General features: G+C 36.2%; 1 protein-coding gene across 4 annotated transcripts in view; it reads left to right on the top strand.

Annotated features, from left to right (window-relative positions):
* Nucleotides 1-17,186, top strand: part of LOC130879166 (cytochrome P450 2C26-like) — a 30,261-nt gene extending 13,075 nt beyond the window's left edge. For all 4 annotated transcript variants that reach the window (XM_057777343.1, XM_057777344.1, XM_057777341.1 and 1 more), the window contains 4 exons: nt 5,519-5,660; nt 6,723-6,910; nt 10,684-10,825; nt 17,005-17,186. In XM_057777343.1, coding sequence (XP_057633326.1) covers nt 5,519-5,660; nt 6,723-6,910; nt 10,684-10,825; nt 17,005-17,186 — 654 coding nt within the window. The remainder of the gene's footprint in view (nt 1-5,518; nt 5,661-6,722; nt 6,911-10,683; nt 10,826-17,004) is intronic.
* The last annotated feature ends 1,622 nt before the right edge of the window (nt 17,187-18,808 follow it).

The following is an 18,808-nucleotide window of genomic DNA, read 5'->3' as shown; positions in this document are numbered from 1 at the left end:
TAGGTTATATTCAACAGCCATATTTTAGAGAATTCATGAGTGTAGCTTCCCTGTCATATCTAGAAAAGTCATCCTGTAGCAAAGTTCCTTACCATCTGATTATTGCTATCATTCTCCCTCATATTCTAAGATGTACCCTGAGCCTCAAGTGTAATGGGTTTATCATGAATGTTATAAGTGGGGCTGAATATCCCATAGACAGTTGTTTTCAACAAGCTAATAGGTGATAATTTCTCCTTCTGCTATGAAAAAAACATATCACTTGTGAGATGTGAATCCTATACTACTGTGTAAGTTGAGACTGTTCATTTGTTTCCTAGCTGCCCAGATACAAATGATCACACAGAAACTATATTAATTACAAAACAATTTGGCCCATTAGCTCCAGATTCTTATTAACTAACTCTTACATCTTAAATTAACCCATTTCTATTAATCTGTGTATCACCACAAGGCTGTTGCCTACTGCTACGTTTCTGGTATCCTTCTCCTTCAGTAACTACATGATCTCTCCCCTACTCTGACTATTCTCTCTATATATCTCTCCCTTCCTGATTATATTCTGCCTTGCCACAAGCCAAAGCAACTTTATTCATTAACCAATAAAAGAAACACATATACAGGAGGACATCCCACATCATCTCCCTTTTTCTGTCTAAATAAAAAGGAAAGTTTTAATTTTAACATAATAAAAATAAAATATACAAAACATTTATCAAACAAAAATAATAGTTACAATATTTAGTCCATTTACATTTGGCAAATTAAGAAAATAACTCTATTATCTAACCTATCTTTGTGAGTCTAAAAAGTTTTAGATCTAGTTTATCCTTTATCATAACTAAGGAAAACTGTAACTGTAAATATCTGTCTTCAACTCTTCAAAGACTCCAGAATAATTTTACCTAAGTAAGCAGGAAGTGCATTGCAAACAGCTTCCAAATTTCTAGAATTGACAGAGACATCTTGCTGCCAGGACAATCACCCAGAGTTCTTCTCTAATGTTGAGGCATCCACCTTGAGCATATAGATTCATAGTATCCCACAGACTCTTCCATGAAGCAGGAAATTTGAAAGACTAGTTAGTCTATATTGGTACTTCATAGTCACTTTCTTTTGTGTCCATCATAATGTCTGGCATTTTCTTTGGTGGAGCAGGAACACTGAAGTACTGTCTCATCTTCTTTTAGCAAGATCAGCAATCAATTTTTGCTGGGTCCTGTATATACAGATCATATAGCTACCATCACAAAGTCCAGCTAAGAGCATTTCTTACCCAAAGTGCTAGCCTTGTCACACTGAAGGGCAAATTCCATAACGAGTTTCTTCAATGCCCATCAACCTCTTTAAATAGATTGTTGCTCCCCTAAGCTGACATATATCATTATTAAGAAAAGTTGAAGTTCTTCAAACATTTTAAATTCCATATTCTGTAGGTCTTTGAAGTGTTGAAGTTTATCTATCTAAATGAAATATATTTCTATATATCTAGAAAACTTAACTAATAAGACTGAAGTTTGATATTGTAGATGACAATCTATTAACTTGTATTTCTTAATTATACAATATATTTTCAAATTAGCTGTGCAAACATATTATCTTAAACAAGAGCAGAAATACATGTACAAAGTGTAACAAAATCAACCTTAAAATTGTATCAATAGACTAACATCCATACCAATGCAAAGTGTTCATCTTTGTTACATCCCCCTTTAAATGAAAACAAATATTTATAATCAATCATTTGAAAAATTTGGGCATAGTTTTCTTCAAATTGCTTCCTACTATTCATTGGGAAATGTATTTTTAGGGTTCACAGGGACATTTCAGGGCATCTTGTCCCATCAAAACCCTGAAAGGAATCCACAGGTTCTCATCTTCTGTGAAAACAAAAGCAGAAGTTCTTTCCAAAGCAACATAATCTTAGATCCAAATTTTCAATTCAAGAGACTTTATGTTGGTTTAATTTAGAAGCCCACAGAATCAAATGTTTCTCTTCAGTCAAAAATGTTAAGGAAAACACAATAATATACATAATCTAGATTGCCTGTGTATATTCCATTTTTATGTGGATTATTTTATTGTTTTTACTCCTTTAATCTACAACTGTGATGTGGGAAGGTCATTTGTCAATCTATTGTTTCATTGGTTAATCAATAAAGAAAACTAATTGGTCTGATAGGTCAGAAAATTAGGTAGGCAGAATAGACAGAACAGAATGCTGGGAAGAAGGGAAGTGAGCCAGATGCCATAGCTCTCCTCTCTGAGGCAGACAGGATGAAGCTCCAGCCCAAGATGGACATATGCTAGGATCTTCCTGGTAAGCCACCACCTTGTGGTTAGTCAAGATGTGAGAGTTAGCCAAGAAGAGGCTAGATATAATGGGCTAAGCAGTGTTTCAAAGAATACAATTTGTGTGTTGTTATTTCGGGGCATAAGCTAGCCAGGTGGCTGGAACCAGGCGGTGGAATGCAGCCCACTGCTCCTTCTACAAAACTGTTTATACTCTTTTATATTACTTTTACTGTCTCTTTATAGACGTTGTTTTATTTTTAAACTATTTCTTTTCATAACAATACTCTTTTCCTTCTTTCTCTCAAACCTATGTACATTTTTTTTGTATTTTCTTTTTTTTTTAATTTTTTTTTATTCTTTTTTAATTAAAATTTCCACCTGCTCCCCGTTTCCCATTTCCCTCCCCTCCTCCCAAATATTGCCCCCTCCCCCCACTTCCCTCCCCCTATCCCCACTCCTCTTCTCCTCCCCCCACTCCATTCCCCCTCCCTCTCGATACTAAAGAGCAGTCCAAATTCCCTGCCCTGCGGGAAGACCAAGGTCCTTCTATCTACGTCCAGAAAGGTGAGCATCCAAACCGGCTAAGCTCCCACAAAGCCAGTTCATGTATTAGGACCGAAACACACTATGACCCATTCAGAGTTTTATTTCTGTCTGTATCTTTCTTTACTGTTTGTCTGTAATCATTTTCTGACCAGAATCACTTTTTTAAATGTTAAGCAGGCATGAATAGGACCAACTTCATGGCCCTGACTGTTTGCTCTGTCAAGTCCAACACGGTGGAATCATGTTCACAGGCTCTGTCAGCCATGCTTACTACCCCAGCTCTAGGGAAACAGTGGGTGTATGTTGCCATTAAGCAATTTGAAGCACTCAGCTTACAAACCCCATTTAAATGCTCCATAACAAGACCTTCCATCAAAAACAGAGCTATTTGTGTGCTGCCAGCATGAAATAGGGTGTTGGCTCATAAAAGGGCTCTGCAGTTTTTGCTGCTAATGCTTTGTCAAGAAGTCTTCTATTAAAAGAGCCTAGCCATGCCTCTGCACACCACCAGCTAGCAGAAAAAAATCTGAAAAAAAATGTGGCTACCAAGAAGCTGTGCTTGGCTCCCATTGTGGTAGTTCTAGAAGCCCTATTTTCTCTAAGTTTTTTAGGACTTATGTGGATCCATGCCCCAGAGAGTGGGTGCCATTTTGTAAACAAGGACTATATATTTGTTTCCTGGCAGCACACACCCTAATCATCACACTGAAACTGTATTAATTATAACAGAGTTTGCTCTATTAACTCAGATTTCTTTTATTTTTCAGTTTTTTTTTGATACCTGGTTTCTCTGTAGTTTTTGGAGCCTGTCCTGGAACTCACTCTTGTAGACCAGGCTGACCTCAAGCTCACAGAGATCTGCCTGCTTCTGCCTTCTGTATGCTGAGATTAAAGGCATGTGCCACCACTGCCCAGCTAGCTCAAGATTCTTATTAACTAACTTTTACATCTTAAATTAATCCATTTATATTAATCTGTGTATCACCATGAGGCTATGACCTACCCGTAAGGTTTTGGCTTCCTATCCTTCAGCAGCTACATGGTTTCTCCCTGACTCTGCCTTCTCTCTCTCTCTCCCTCCCTCCCCCATCCCTGTATATAGCACTTCAACCCTCGCTATATTCTGCCCTTCCATAGGCCAAAGCCGCTTTATTAATTACCCAATTATAAAACCAACACATATACAGAAGGATATCCCAGATCACTACTATGTGGGTATTAGGATAAATATTTTTGACACAATTAAGAAATTTACTGGTTTGTCAAATTGCATTCAGGGTGCTGTTTTCTTAGAACTATTTCCTCACTAGAGTAGGAAGCTAAGGTTCTACTAACATGCATGTGTTCCCTTTGTTGAGCAATCCTACACTCAACAAGTGGTACTTATGAACAAAATATGAGCCAAAATTGCACCACTGTATATCCAAATGCATTTAAATATAATTGTTAGTTTTTAAGTATATTTCTTTAGAGTTAATTAAAGTTAATTTGGACATAAGCAATGCCAATTTATGGTTAGAAAATCACATGAAGATGTATTACAAAGGGAAATAGATGAGCTTCTTGGGAAGTTGCAGTGAAGGGAAGGTAAATTATTTTAATAGTGATAGCTATACAATATTAATACACTAGAGGTCATTTTGTAGTCATGAAAATGTTATCAATTTGATAATTATAAAATAATGATGATTCATCTCTAAACTTGCCTCAGCATCTCAAGATGTAACATTGTTGATAATCCTGTAGCACAGCATCTTTACAGCTTAGTCAAAGCATTATTCAGCCTTTTGATTCTTTTGATTTATTCCATGTAGACCATGACTGAGTCATGTTCTAGCTTCATGACTTAGTATCTCATTTGTATCTCACTCACCCTTCCTAAATTCATAGATCATGTTGCTATTTTACTCCTTAATGGAATGGAGCTAAGTCATCTTGACTGGGAACCTAATCTTCCTAGCTGTGCTTCACCTGTTTAAACACTTTGAACTCAGTAATGAATGTACAGCTATATTTAGTCCATAAAAATCTTTGAGAATATTTTAAATATCTTGAAAGACCTTTGGAAAGGTAGTATTGTGTCCCCAATTCTAATTCAAATTTTTCCTTATTTAAGGGAAAAATGAGTTATGAGTGCCTTAAATCAAATGTCTACTGAACTCAGGTATAAAGAGACTTGTAACCCTGTTGTTATTGTCATACAGTAGACATGAAGCATTAGAGTTAAGTACCTGTCAATGCTCTTACCATGTGTAGCATACAGGCTTTCCTTTTACAAATGAGTCTTCTTATGTCCATATAAAATGAAACATAAATTCTTCAAACACATGTGTTTTAATTTGAGAAAATAGACAACAAACAAAATCAGCTTCCCTTTATATTTTCTACAGTCTTACAGGTAACATTGTGCACACACCACACAATCACACACATACACATACATACACAGAGGCATATAATCTTATAAGTGCAATTTTGACAAACAGGAAATATAAGTATGAATAATGAAGTTTAGATATCTATACCACAGTCTCTGAAATGCCATTTAGTTTCAGACACTGCTGTACCTTCTAGATTCTGTGATATCAACAATCTATAATTGTACAATATTGTATATTCAATTGTAGCTTAGCTGTGGCAGGAGAGAATTTGTTAAACAGTATCAAATCAACCTTAGGAGAATCGCAATCAGCAATCAATATATACACGTGAAAACCTGACAGCCACGTTGATTGATTTGTTTGTTGGTGGAACAGATACTTTAAAATCAACAATGAGATTTGCTCTCCTGCTCCTGCTGAAGCACCCACATGTCACAGGTGAGACTGTATGTGGTAAATCAAAGCATTCTGGAAGATGCTGGCAAGATGCTGCCAGTACCCTGTGTGCTGTTATTCAAAAATCTCAATATTTAACTTGCAGTTCTACTGGCTGCAAAGGGGAGCACAACTGAGAAAAATGAAGAAACCACAGCTGAAGAAATGTCCATCAAAGATTGTCCTTTGTTTGTGCTTCCTGGCAGGCAGGCTGTTCTAGGCTCCTAAAGCATCTATGGAGCTGAGACTGAATATTGACTTCTTCCCCAAAGTTAGGCTTTTAGAAAAGATGAATTCTTGTAATTACTTTCTTTATTCTGATAAATTTGGTTATGTGGTAAAGAAAAAAGAAATCACCTCACATAAATTAATAAGTAATCTTAGTGTTTTATGCTTTTTCCTGTGAAATTTTACATTCTGTGAAGAAATCAAGACTGTTTGGACATTAAGAAATATATTTCCAATGATGCTGAAATTAAATCAGTATTTGAAAGTTTTACCAAAGACTATAAAAGTTCTGCTGAACAATAATCTTTTCAAACATAACAAAAGTTTTCCTATCTGGTGGTGTAGGCAACACCTTTAATATACTGTAAATGACAAAAGGGAAAAGTACAAACTAAAGTGAAAAGACATGCAGTAATCAAAATAAGTATCAAAAATGAAATCTAACTCTAATATTTGTTATAGGGAATGTTATTTATGTATCTGTAATTCTTTCCAAAATGAGTGTTCATATTACTGAGTATGATAATCTAAGATCTATTATCGAGAAGTGAAAGGATGCATGTGTACATGTGTGCTGACGTGTGTGTGATATGTGTTTGTATCAATAGATATGCAATTATAACTAGAATGTGCGTTTAATTGACATTTTCTTTTTCCATACCAATAACTCAATATAAAAACAGTTGTTGTTAAAACACAAATGTATTTCCATGTAGTGTTTGGTGTTGAACCTGCCCACTGATGATTAATGAGATAACTGGGGTAAAACTGTACAAAGACCCACACATACACTGCTACTTTTCTCCTATTTCAACATTTGTCATTGCTCCTAATCAGCTAAAGTCCAGGAAGAGATTGGCCGTGTGGTTGGCAGACAACGCAGTCCCTGCTTGCAGGACAGGAAGCAAATGCCCTACACAGATGCCGTGATTCATGAGGTTCAGAGATTCATTGATATCGCCCCCAACAACCTACCCCATGAAGTGACCTGCGATGTTAAATTCAGGAACTACCTCATCCCCAAGGTAAGCTTGTTTCATATGTACTGCACTTCTGTGCTAGTGATGCTCCCAGGTCACAGTGTGGTTGCGGTGTCTGAGTCACACTGTTTTTTGGGTTCCTTATGCTGCTTCATAATCAAGAAGGCAGTCCTTCAGCAGGCAGGGACACAGTAGTGATAATTCTACTTTGCTCAGACAAGGATTGGGGTTTTATATTTCCACATGATTTTCCAATTTTCATTCAAATTCATTCAAGAAAATTTTGTGATTTTTATCATAGAGAAAAAATTAATGAAAACTTTGAGGAGGTTATATCCTGCATTATTCAAGCAATAGAAAAAAATTATACTTTTACCTGTGTTTTGTTTTATTCTCCAAAATGATTTGTTTTCACTGATGTAGTTTGGAAATATTTTCTTTGAGTTTCAATGAATAATGAATATTCTTGTAATTGTATTTTTAAGTAAAGTTGTAAAAATTGATTTAATCCTTATATTGATCTTACTTTACTCAAACTCATATATTTTACTAGTTGAACAAATGCTTTATCTTAACATGTATGTAGAATGTACATTATACTTGATTTTTCCGTGTAATATTTTATGTATACTTTTATTTTTAATCTTTTTTCTTTACTATTGCTTATGTTATTATTGAACTAATTGATGAATTACAGATAGCATGAAACCTCACTGAAATAGACTGTTTTAAAATTTTTATCAGTACACTTAGAATGTGTGAGCAATCAGAGACTAGAAGGGAGTAGGGAAACTCAAATGTAAATTATGCTTTCAATTCATGATTCATTTAGAACACAGATGAAGTTGAGTGAGTGAATAGGGAACACACATTTCATTTCTGATCAATGTAACTGCAAAATCCACCTGTCAAACCAATGTCTTTGCATAATTTGGGATTTATTTATATCTGATTAAGTTGTGGCAAAAGAATCTTCCTGAGATATGAATTGTGGTTTTTAGTACTGAAGTCTAGCATAATATAACAGCACTTAATTTATGACTCTCTACATATAACTACATAATAGTAAATAGACTAAAAAATGGGACAGCAATGACTTATTACCAAAACAAGTGGATCAAATACTTCAATATAAAACCAGACACACTAAACCTGATACAAGAGAAAATACGTATTAGCCTTGACTATACTGGCACAAGAGACGATTTTCTATACAGGACACTGATAGCCAAGTCACTAAGATTAACAATTAATAAATGGGACCTCATGAAACCGAAAAGCTTCTGTAAGGCAAAGGACACCCTCAATAGGAGAAAACAGAAGCTTACAGAATGGTAAAAGGTTTTCACTTATTCCACATCTAACAGATAGCCAAAATCCAAGATATATAAAGAATTCAAAGAGCTATAAATAAGAAATAAAAAACTCCACTTAAATATAGGATACATATATTTTGATATATATATATATATATATATATATATATATATATATATATATTGAGATGCCTCGATAGAGGAATCATAAGTGACTAAGAAAACCTTAAATTTTCAAGATCCTTGGCCATCAGGAAAATGTAAACCAAAAGTATTTTGAGATTTCATCTTATACCTGTTAGAATGTCAGATCAATAGCACAAGTAACAACACATGTTGGCAAGAATGTGTAGCAATCTGGATGCTCCTACATTGCTAGTGGGAGTACAAACTTTTAAATACACTACAAAAATTAACATGCATGTTTCTGTGAATATTGTTAATCAGTCTACCCCAAGAACCAAATTTTCCACTTGATGGGCAAATACTCAAAAAGATGATCCAACCTACCAAAACCACACTTGCAGAACTATGTTCATAGCAGTTTTGCTTATAAGATCCATGAACAGGAAAAATTATAGATTGCCCCTAATTTAAGACCCCATAGAAAAATTGTGGTCTATTTACTAGTAGAATATTATCAGTTGCTATAAATATTATATCATGAAACTTGCAGGCAAATGGATGCAACTAGAAAAAAATCATCCCAAGTAAGGTAACCCAGGCTCAGAAAAAACAAACATGGTATTTACTCACTTATAAATTGATAGTAGCTATTAGTTAATGGATAACTGTTAATCCACAGACCCAGAGAGGCAAAATAACAAGGAGGGCTCAAGGGGAATTACATGGATCAACCTGGGAAGAATAGTAGAATAGATTTGGTGGGTTCTGAAGGCCAATGGGAATGGGAAATGGAGGGATAATGTGTGTGGGGGGTGATGGAAGAAGAGTTCATGGGGCAAGATGAGTAAAATTTGGTGGCATTTAGGGATCATGGTGGAAACCTTGTTCAGGGGAAATCCCTGGAATCTCTAAGTGTGTTTTTAGGACTCCTAGTAATAGGGGCTTAGGAGCCTAAACCATCCATCTTCTACTAGCAGGCAAAGCTTCCAGTGAGGGACTGGAATACAAACTCATTCACAAAACCTTTAACCAACAATTTGTCCTGTCTACAAGATGTTATGGGGTAATGATAGCTCTGAACTTGTGAGAGTGGCCAACCAATGACTTGTCTAATTGAGGCCCATGCCGGGAGAGGAGACCCAAGTCAAATACTGCTGGATGGGTGCACAGGAAACAATTAAATGACCCAGAGACCTAGGGTAGAATGAAAAAAAAACTGGCATAATACAAAAATGAAAAATAATAGATGCTCTTTAAAGATAATCTGCTATATAGATTAGTGGTCGTCAGAGAGACTTCCTCTGGCTGTTGATGTGAACAGATGCAGACTGACAGTGAAACCTTAGGCAGAGCTTTGGAATTCTTGTGGAAGAGGAGGGAGGATGGTAGGAGTCTGAGGAGTCACGGATGCCAGGAGAACACAGTTCACAGAATTAGCTCAGGAGGGCTACAGGTGCTCACAGAGACCGAAGCAGTCGTCATGGAGCCTGTATGGATCTGCATGCACTATGTCCTCTGAAAGTAGCTTTGGTTGTTTATCTTGGGTTTCTAGTGAAACCGCAAACACTGGCGGTGCAGGTGTCTTTGGCACTTTTTCTTGTCCTTGATACTCTTTCCCTCCTATTATGTTTTATCTTCCTGCCTTGATATGGATATCTTTGCATAGCTGTCTTACATATTGTTATCCCTTGCTCAGTAGACATCTCTGTGACGTCTGCCTTTTCTGAAGGGAAACAGAGTGGCAGCGGGTCTGAAAGAGAGGGTTGATTGTGGGACTAGGGGATTGGAAGGAGATGAGGATACAGAATATGAAAGAAGAATAAATAAAAAAGAATTACATTGCTTCTTTTTATGTTCTATTAGTTCTGGTCCCTCATAAAGCAGCATCCCTCCTGCTTTTATATGTATGTTTGTATACTTAGACAGTATATGTGAGAAGAAACCCTTCCTTTGTTGACCTGTAGGAATGTATCTATATCTGAATTCTGTCCATCAGAGAAACCAATTGATTTTTGTGTGTCTAGACTTTGTTGGTGTTCCATCATGAATGAGGTCCTATACTATTTACATACAGTACATGATATCATGACCCATGTGATTTATATAAAGCAACTGATAAACTAGAGCAGCAGGTGTTGAAACACCTGCGTCCAAGTGTGCAGGGAAAGGGAACAGACTAAGAAGGATTACTACCAAAACTTAAGTGCTGACTTCAAATATAGTAAATGCACATTAGCCACAGCATTGTGGCTTCTCTCAGACTCCTCCCTGTTCCCTGAATGTTCTATCTGTTGAAATGCCCTGATCTTCTTTGTACCTACTTTATGGAGCCATAATATCTTTGTAACTTGGTGTCTTTGTGTGAGTTGTTTGCAGGGAACGACCATATTAACATCACTATCATCAGTGCTGCATGACAGCAACGAATTCCCCAATCCAGAGACGTTTGATCCTGGTCATTTTCTGGATGCAAAAGGAAACTTTAAGAAAAGTGACTACTTTATTCCTTTCTCAACAGGTAATATAACCTCTTTTTCATGACTTTGGTGACATGAGGAGCTCTGAGAAATTTGACAGTAACACCTAAGGGAATCATAGAATTGCATTTTGTGTGTGATTAGTACCTATGCACTGTTGTTGACAGCTCTTCCCTGCTGGAATCAAATTTGGAGGTTACACTTACTCACACACTTCAATAAAGTAAAGAATGCTAGTAGTTATACAATTTGCAGTCTTCCTTTATATGAACATCTGATGGATACAAAAGACATCATCATAGAGAATAAATGTAACCTAGCCTTTGAACAATCACCATTAAATAAAGACTGCCATAATTTTACTTTTTTTGTTGTCTCACACTTCTCCAGGCCAGCTATATAGAAACACATTCCAAAAAATACAGAAAAGCTCCAATGGTATGAAGCCCACTCAGGGAAGCAGATGAAAAAGAGGTTGATGTGCTTGGACTTGTGTTTAGAGAGAATCACCCAACCCTGACCAAGACAGTTGCTAGGGAGAAATAGGCACAATTTTTCTCTCTAATACTTCAAATATAAAACACAAATATGAATCAACATTGTTATTTATGACTTTCTATCTGATGAAAAGGACATAAATGAAAGGCAAAATTATTATTATTTTACAATCTCATTCTTATTGTTTGAGTTTTATATATGTACACAATGACTTCTCATCAAAACCACACCTATATTTCAAGCCAATCATCAAATATCTTTAATTCTTGCCCTGCACTATTGTCTTACTACAACTTCATACACGTTGTTTCTTTACTATACAACTAGTATGCAGCACTTTTATGCCTCCTCTAGTGTCCACCCCTTTTCTTTTTCTTTATTTTAATTTATTAGATTTTTTTAAAAAATAAAAAATACCAATCCAAGTTTCCACTCCCTCCCCTCTGCCCACTCCCCCTACAAACTTTCTCACCCCACCCACATACAACCCTCAGAGAAGGCAAGGCACATTGCCTTGTGGAAGGTCCAAGGTCTTCCTTACTATATTTAGCCTGATCAAGGTATACATCCAAATAAAATAGGATCCCCAAAAAGCCAGTACATGCAGTAAGGATAAATCCTGGTGCCACTGCCAGTTGCCCCTTAGTCTGCCCCAGCAATGGAACGCACTCTTAAAAGCACTGAGTTCACTATGTCCTTCTAGTGTGCTTAAGAATAGTGACATGCTCTGAAAAATAAATAACCTATAATTGTCCAAATTCATGATGAAAACTGGATCTACTCTTGAGTAGCCTCTAGCTGCCTGTATCTCTTCATTAGAGGGGAGACTTTTGAGCATATTTGTAGAAGGAGCAGCAGGCTGCATTCCCACCCAGCTCCCACACTGCTAGCTTTTTACCCGAAATAACAACACACAAACTGTATTCTTTAAAACACTGCCTGGCCCATTAGTTCTAGCCTCTTATTGGCTAACTCTCACATCTTGATTAACCCATTTCTAATAACCTGTGTAACACCACGAGGTGGTGGCTTACCAGGAAGAATCTTAACCTGCATCCATCTTGGAGAGGAGAGCTATATTGTCTGCCTCACTTCCCTTCTTCCCAGCATTCTGTTATGTCTACTCCACCCACCTATGTTCTGACCTATCAGGCCAAGCAGTTTCTTTATTAATTAACCAATAAAAGCAACAGATACACAGATGACCCTCCTTCGTCACATATTCCCAGTCTTGGCTGGGGTTTGGGCTAATGTTAGCCATTTTTTGCAAAGGTAATAAAGAGCTGGGTAAATGAATCAGCAAATAAGAGAATTTGCTTCCTTTGCCATAAACCTGAGTCAAATGCCCAGTGCTAATCCTGGGAAGCTCACAACCACCTCTATTCCCTGCTCCAGGAGACCAGGATCCATCCTCTGAACTTCCTAAACAAGTAACTTTGGCATATTCATTCACCCACACATTCAAACATGTTTAATTGTTTAAAAGAAAATAGAGAATTTCATTATGCACACACATACACATATATATTATCATCCTAGGTCTAGGTGTAAGAAAGTTCCAGGTCACCATGAGGTCATGGAATCCTGTAGTTGTGGCAGCAGACTCTATTGGAATCTTTGGAGTCTCTGCTACTCCACCAAGCAGGGTGCTGGTCCCAAATATTGCATCTTCACACCTACAAAATATATTCTGATATATAACTTGACATGGATGTTCCTTCATGGATCACATAATTTTTACAATAAACTCATAACATGATCTCTTCAACCTCTTTCTTTTTGTGCCAATATCATGCTGATTTTTGTTGCTATAGCTCTGTAGTATAATTTGAAATCAGAGATAGTGATACCTGTAGTCATTCTTTTATCATTCTAGATACTTTTAGTTATCCTGGCTCTTTTGTGTTTCTGTGTAAAGCTGAAAATTCTCTCAGTTTTCATAAACATCTGTGTTGGAATTTTTATGGGAATGGGATTGAATCTGTAGATTGATTTGATATGGTGCTCAATTTCACTATAGTAATCCTGCTGATCCATGAGCACAGGAGAACTTTCCATCTTCTGATATCTTTGTCTATTTCTTCAATGTCTTGAAGTTTTTATATTACAAATATTTCTCTTATTTTGTTAGAAATACTCAAAAATATGTTTGTTTGTTTTTTGCTTGTTTGTTGGTTTGGTTAGTTTGTTTTTTGTTGTTGTTGTTGTTCTTGTTCTCATTGTTTTAGAATATTGCAAAGAGCATTTTTTCTTTAATTTCCTTCTAAATACAATTCTCAATTGTACATAGAAAACCTGCTGATTTTTCTGTGTTAATTGTGTATACTGTCACTTTGCTGAAAGAGCATTTCAGCTGTTGATGGTCCTGGTGTATATTTTAGCAATTTATAGCTATAATCATAACATTTACAAGTAAGGGTTATTTTAATTGTTCCTTTCCTATTTGCCTTCCTTTCATTTCTTTCAGTTGTCTTATAACTTTATCTAATACTTCAGATATTATATTAAAAAGATATGGAGAAAGTGGACATTCCTACTGTGTTCCTGATTTTACTAGAAATGCTTTAAGATTTTCTGTTTAGGTTGACTTTGTCTATGGACTAACGCTAAGTCACTCTTATTAATTTGACCTCAGTTCTTAATATCCCTAGTCTATTTCAGACGAAGGAATGTGCTGTTTGGGAAAAAAAGCCTTTATTAATGAAAAGATAACTGTGTCATTATCTTTTACTTTCTTTATATGGTGAATCAAATTATTTGTATATGTATATTGAACCATTCCTTCATCTCCGAAATGAAGCCTATTTTAACATTGTACATAATCGTTTGAAAGTGGTCCTGTATTTGGTTTGCAAGGATTTTATTGGGAATTTTTAATTGTATGGTCATGAGGCAAATTGAAAAATAATTCTGCAATACTTTCTCCCTGTCACCCTCTCTCCTCCTTGTTTTGTTTGTTCTTGAGACAGGGTTTCTCTGTGTAAAGGCACTGGTTGTCCTGGAACTTGCTCTGAAGTCCAGGCTGGCCTTGAATGTATAGAAATACTGCTGCCTCTGACTACCCAGGGCTGAGTAAAGGGCCTCACCACCCCTATCTGCCTGGAATTCCCTTTTTCAGTTAGGTCTTCATGTGTTTCCATATCAGAGTAATTGTAACCTCATAAAAATAAGTAGGCAATGTTCCTTTTGTTTCTATTTTGCAGAGTAGTTGGGAGTCAATTTTATTTACTGTTCTTTGAAACTGATAAATTGCTTCACAGAGTCCATCTGACCCTGGGCTTGTTTTGGTTGAAAACTTTTAATTACTAGTTCTTTTCCACTGTGAGTCAAAAGTTTATTTAAATCTCTTATCTTGCACCAGATTAAACTCTTGTAATTTGTATATATCAAAAATTTATATCTGTCTTTTAGGTTTTCCAATTTAGTTGGATACATATTCTTACACTGTACCCTTATTGTCATCTGACTTTCCTTAGTGTTTTTTTCTTATGCCATTTTCAAATCTACTTTTATTAAATTAGATTGCTTCTCTTTTTAGTATATTTAGTATATTTGTTAAAGGTTTATCAAGTGTATTGTTTTTCTCAATGAGTCAACTCTAACTTTCACTGATTCTTTGCATTGTCTTGTTGTTTTGTTTCTATTTCATTTCAGCCTTCAGTTTGATTATTCTTTCCATCTTTACCTCCTGGGTATCATATTTTTCATTTTCTTCTACAGCTTTCAGGTGTGCCATTTAGTTAATGCAAGTTCTATGTATCTCTTTCTCTTTACCACCCTTTCTTTTTCTCCCTTGCTTTTGTTTTGTTGGACAATTAGGTCTACGAGTTAAACTCCTAGGAGGGACTTATCGTGGGTCATTGTTTTCAGTGTTCACTTTTATTCAACTTTAAAAGTGTTTAATTTCTCCTTTGACCCATTTTTCATTCAGTAGAGATTTATTCAGTTTCCATGAGTTTTTAAACTTTCAAGAGTTTCTTTAGGTGGTGGTATTTGTCTTTAGTCCATGGCAATCAGATAGTTTGCAAGGTCTTTTTTTTTTTTTAACTTACTTGCATCTGTTGAAAATGCTTTGTGTCCATGTATGTGTTCAGTTTTAGAGAAAGGTTCATAAACTGCTCAGAATAAGGTAGATCATCAATGATTATGTTAAATAATCAGTGCATATCTGGTAGGGTAATTTGATTTAGGTTGCTATATAATTATATGGCTCATGCATTCCTCTGGTTTGCTTTTCTTTCTGGATAACCTGTCTTCAACAATATACTTCTTAAGATCATATGTTATTTGGAAAAAACATGTACTCAGTGCCAGAATCCTGCCTCAAGTTAAGGGCCACTTAATGACTAGATAATGATTACACACACTTAGCACCAAATAATATGAGCCATCTTTATTTATACATTATCAGAGCTTGTTCTACCAGGATTTCATGAATAGTTTCATTATTGGTTTCTATTATTGACTTCTAAGAATTACATCATACCCATCATAAAAACCTTTTTATCCCCTCATCTACTACCCAAACACATTTTTTTCATCCCTTATACAACCTCAGTCTATGCATAGAGTCTGGCATTTTTGCAAGTTTAACTATCTAGCCAAGCACATACTGTTCTTACAGCACATATGTAAGCTGGCAGCTACTTGCAGTTTAAAAGTTAAAGGTTATAGACATGGGTATATTGGTCTAAGGAAAACAATATTTAAACCTCAGCAATTCTTTTGTGTCTGTAGGAAATGCTTTTATATATTTTTCTGGCCTTCAAGAAGGTGCTATTCCTCTCATTAGCTCTATAAAAGACAAAGTTTGTCAACACACTCTTCTCCCATTCCACTGTACCTTTCTTCTCCCACCAACAAATTGCTCCTGTGTGGTTAAAAATGATTTATCCACTCCAGACTTTGCATTATATTTTGTCCTCTTGTAGTATACCATATCCTACTCGGTATCCAGGAAACTTATTCTCAACTGGTGGTACTGTGTATTGATGTCCTCAATCTCCTTCTCAGAACTGTGAGGTGTGGTTAATGTTCCAGGTGTTGTTTCCTCCCGTGAACCCATTATTTCTTGCCATTACCGTTCTGAGTTCTTTTCTTCACGGTGTTTTGCTATCTACCTTTCCCTGAAAACAATTATGAGGCATACCTAGTTAATTTTTTACTGCCTCTACTGAGTCAGGAAAGGTTCCAGAATAAGGCATTGCAGTTAATATTTCCAAATAAGAAAATTGAGAAGTATTAATCCCCTGATGAATCTTAGGGGATTCCATTTGAAAAAGAATGGAGTTTCTAGGGAAAATTATAGCTGTTGCAGGTGTGACAGCCAAAGTGAAACTAAAAATCACCAAAAAAAAAAAAATCATCAATATAGTGAAAGAGAAAAGTGCACACAAGGCTAGCAAATATATCACTATTCTTCTGTGTGCCCAGATCCACTATTTCCTGACAAGTTACATACTATCTCCACTGGACTTCCTTAGCAGAGACCCATAGGACTTGCTTATATATGCTGATCTGAGACTGGATTACACAACTCCTGACACGCTATCTTTATTTATTTGCTTAAGCAATTGTCTTCTAACCCACCCATAAAACTAAGCAACCATCCAATTACTCAGCACTTACATTAGTCTCTTGTGCTAGTTACAAACATACTGCATCCCACACTCACTCACATACAAGACATAGTTACCATTTTTGACTTTTTTTTCCCCTACAGGAAAACGAATGTGTTTAGGAGAAAGTCTGGCCCGCATGGAGCTGTTTCTATTCCTGACCACCATTTTACAGAACTTCAAGTTGAAATCTCTGGTTCCCCTGAAAGATGTCAATGATGCCCCACGGGTCAATGGATTTGTTGTTTTACCTCCCCCTTTACAGCTCTGCTTCATTCCTGTCTAATGGAGATCAGATGCCTGGTTCCTGCTGTGTTCTTCTCTGAAATCACCTTCAAAGTTTGCATTTAACACTTTCCCAGAAGGCATACAGTGTCCCTCCACATTCTCACAGCTTCTGTTCTCTAATTTCCCATGGACATCATCTGGTCTCCATTTTATAGTCTCTGAAGTCATCGTCAAAGATATTTGCCATTTCGAATTCTCCGTAGCACTGTTACTGTCCCTTGTACTCACCTGTAGCTAAACCTGTAATTAACATGGCTTCCACATAAAATGTATAGTGTCCAACTATATAATAATTCACAATCATGTTTCTGGCTCCTGTATGCCCTTGACAATAACATATTAAATTTGTATTTCTGATTTCAACAGACTTTCCATCAGTTTTAATAAGAGATGAAAGAACAAGGAGTTCCCAAAGGTTCTGCTGGACTATATAACAAGAGATTTTCAGAATGTAAAGTGGGAATACTGTTGAGAAGGCTCAGACAGCAATGTTCTTGTCATACAGGGCTCAAGTACATACGTTTATATTCAAAACAAAACCTAAAGGTCAGACCTGGTGGTGATTACTATTTATACCACAGTAGGAGACTGAGTCTAAAGCATCCCTGGGTAGAGCCAACTCGTCTTGAACAATTGCCAAGCTCTGATTCTCACTGGGATACCCTGTAACAACACCAAAGACTGAACTCAGACCTCCACATGATCGTACAGGTACACACACTTACACACACAACATACAAAGAGTCAAATACAGGCCTATACTCTTACCCAGAACACACATATGCAAAAGAAATTTTGAAGAGGATGGGGTGAGAACACTCTGGCTGGGGATTCCTTACAGTTACTGGAAGCACTTGCATTTTAAAGAGATAAACAGTGAACAGGAGCAGCAGCAAGCTGTAGAGAAATAGGTGGAATATACCAGGAGAGTAAGGCCATTTTCTGCTTTGCTCTTATACAAAATGCGAACATTTTAAATATGCTTTTGATTTGTTTCTTCATGTTTAGTCCTGGGCATGTATTTCAATTCCATATTGCTTATCATATCTCTAAGCTCCCATATTCTCTACAGCAAGAATAACAATCAGAAGCAGCATCATTTTTATTATGTTAGTTGCTATATTCTCTCCCCGCAGCACTGGAAGTTATTAAATGAGAAATAACAACCACAACCTAGAGAGAGCAAACTCCTAAACTGCCTAGGTATGAAAGAAATCAACTAAGACTTTCTACCTGAATATTTTGGGGGAAAAGATACTTATACATTCTCTTCATGGATCCTTTTTTATTCTCTTATGTTGAATTCTTCAGTTCTTCTGTATTCTTCACAGATATATTTACCCAACAGAATCTATCAAGTAATCCAGGAGCAACATTTGAATGTCACATTTCAATTCTTAAGTAAATGATAAAAACAGAGTTATTCCAATAACTCACATGAAATACATATAAATAACTCATCACATAGGAAGGAAGGAACATTTTTTTCTCAGTCACCTCTCTAATTGGTGAGCTGTTCCTTACAGATGCCAAGAAAGGAGCAATCATTTTGTTATCTATCTAGAGATGTAGTCTTATAAAGCATGAAGCTACAAACTCTTTAAGACCATTTGTTTCTGT

The sequence above is a fragment of the Chionomys nivalis genome, chromosome 8 (genome assembly GCF_950005125.1).
Source record: "Chionomys nivalis chromosome 8, mChiNiv1.1, whole genome shotgun sequence".
NCBI lineage: Eukaryota > Metazoa > Chordata > Mammalia > Rodentia > Cricetidae > Chionomys > Chionomys nivalis.
Note: the sequence above shows the minus strand (reverse complement) of the source record. Positions and strands in the feature narration are given on the sequence as shown.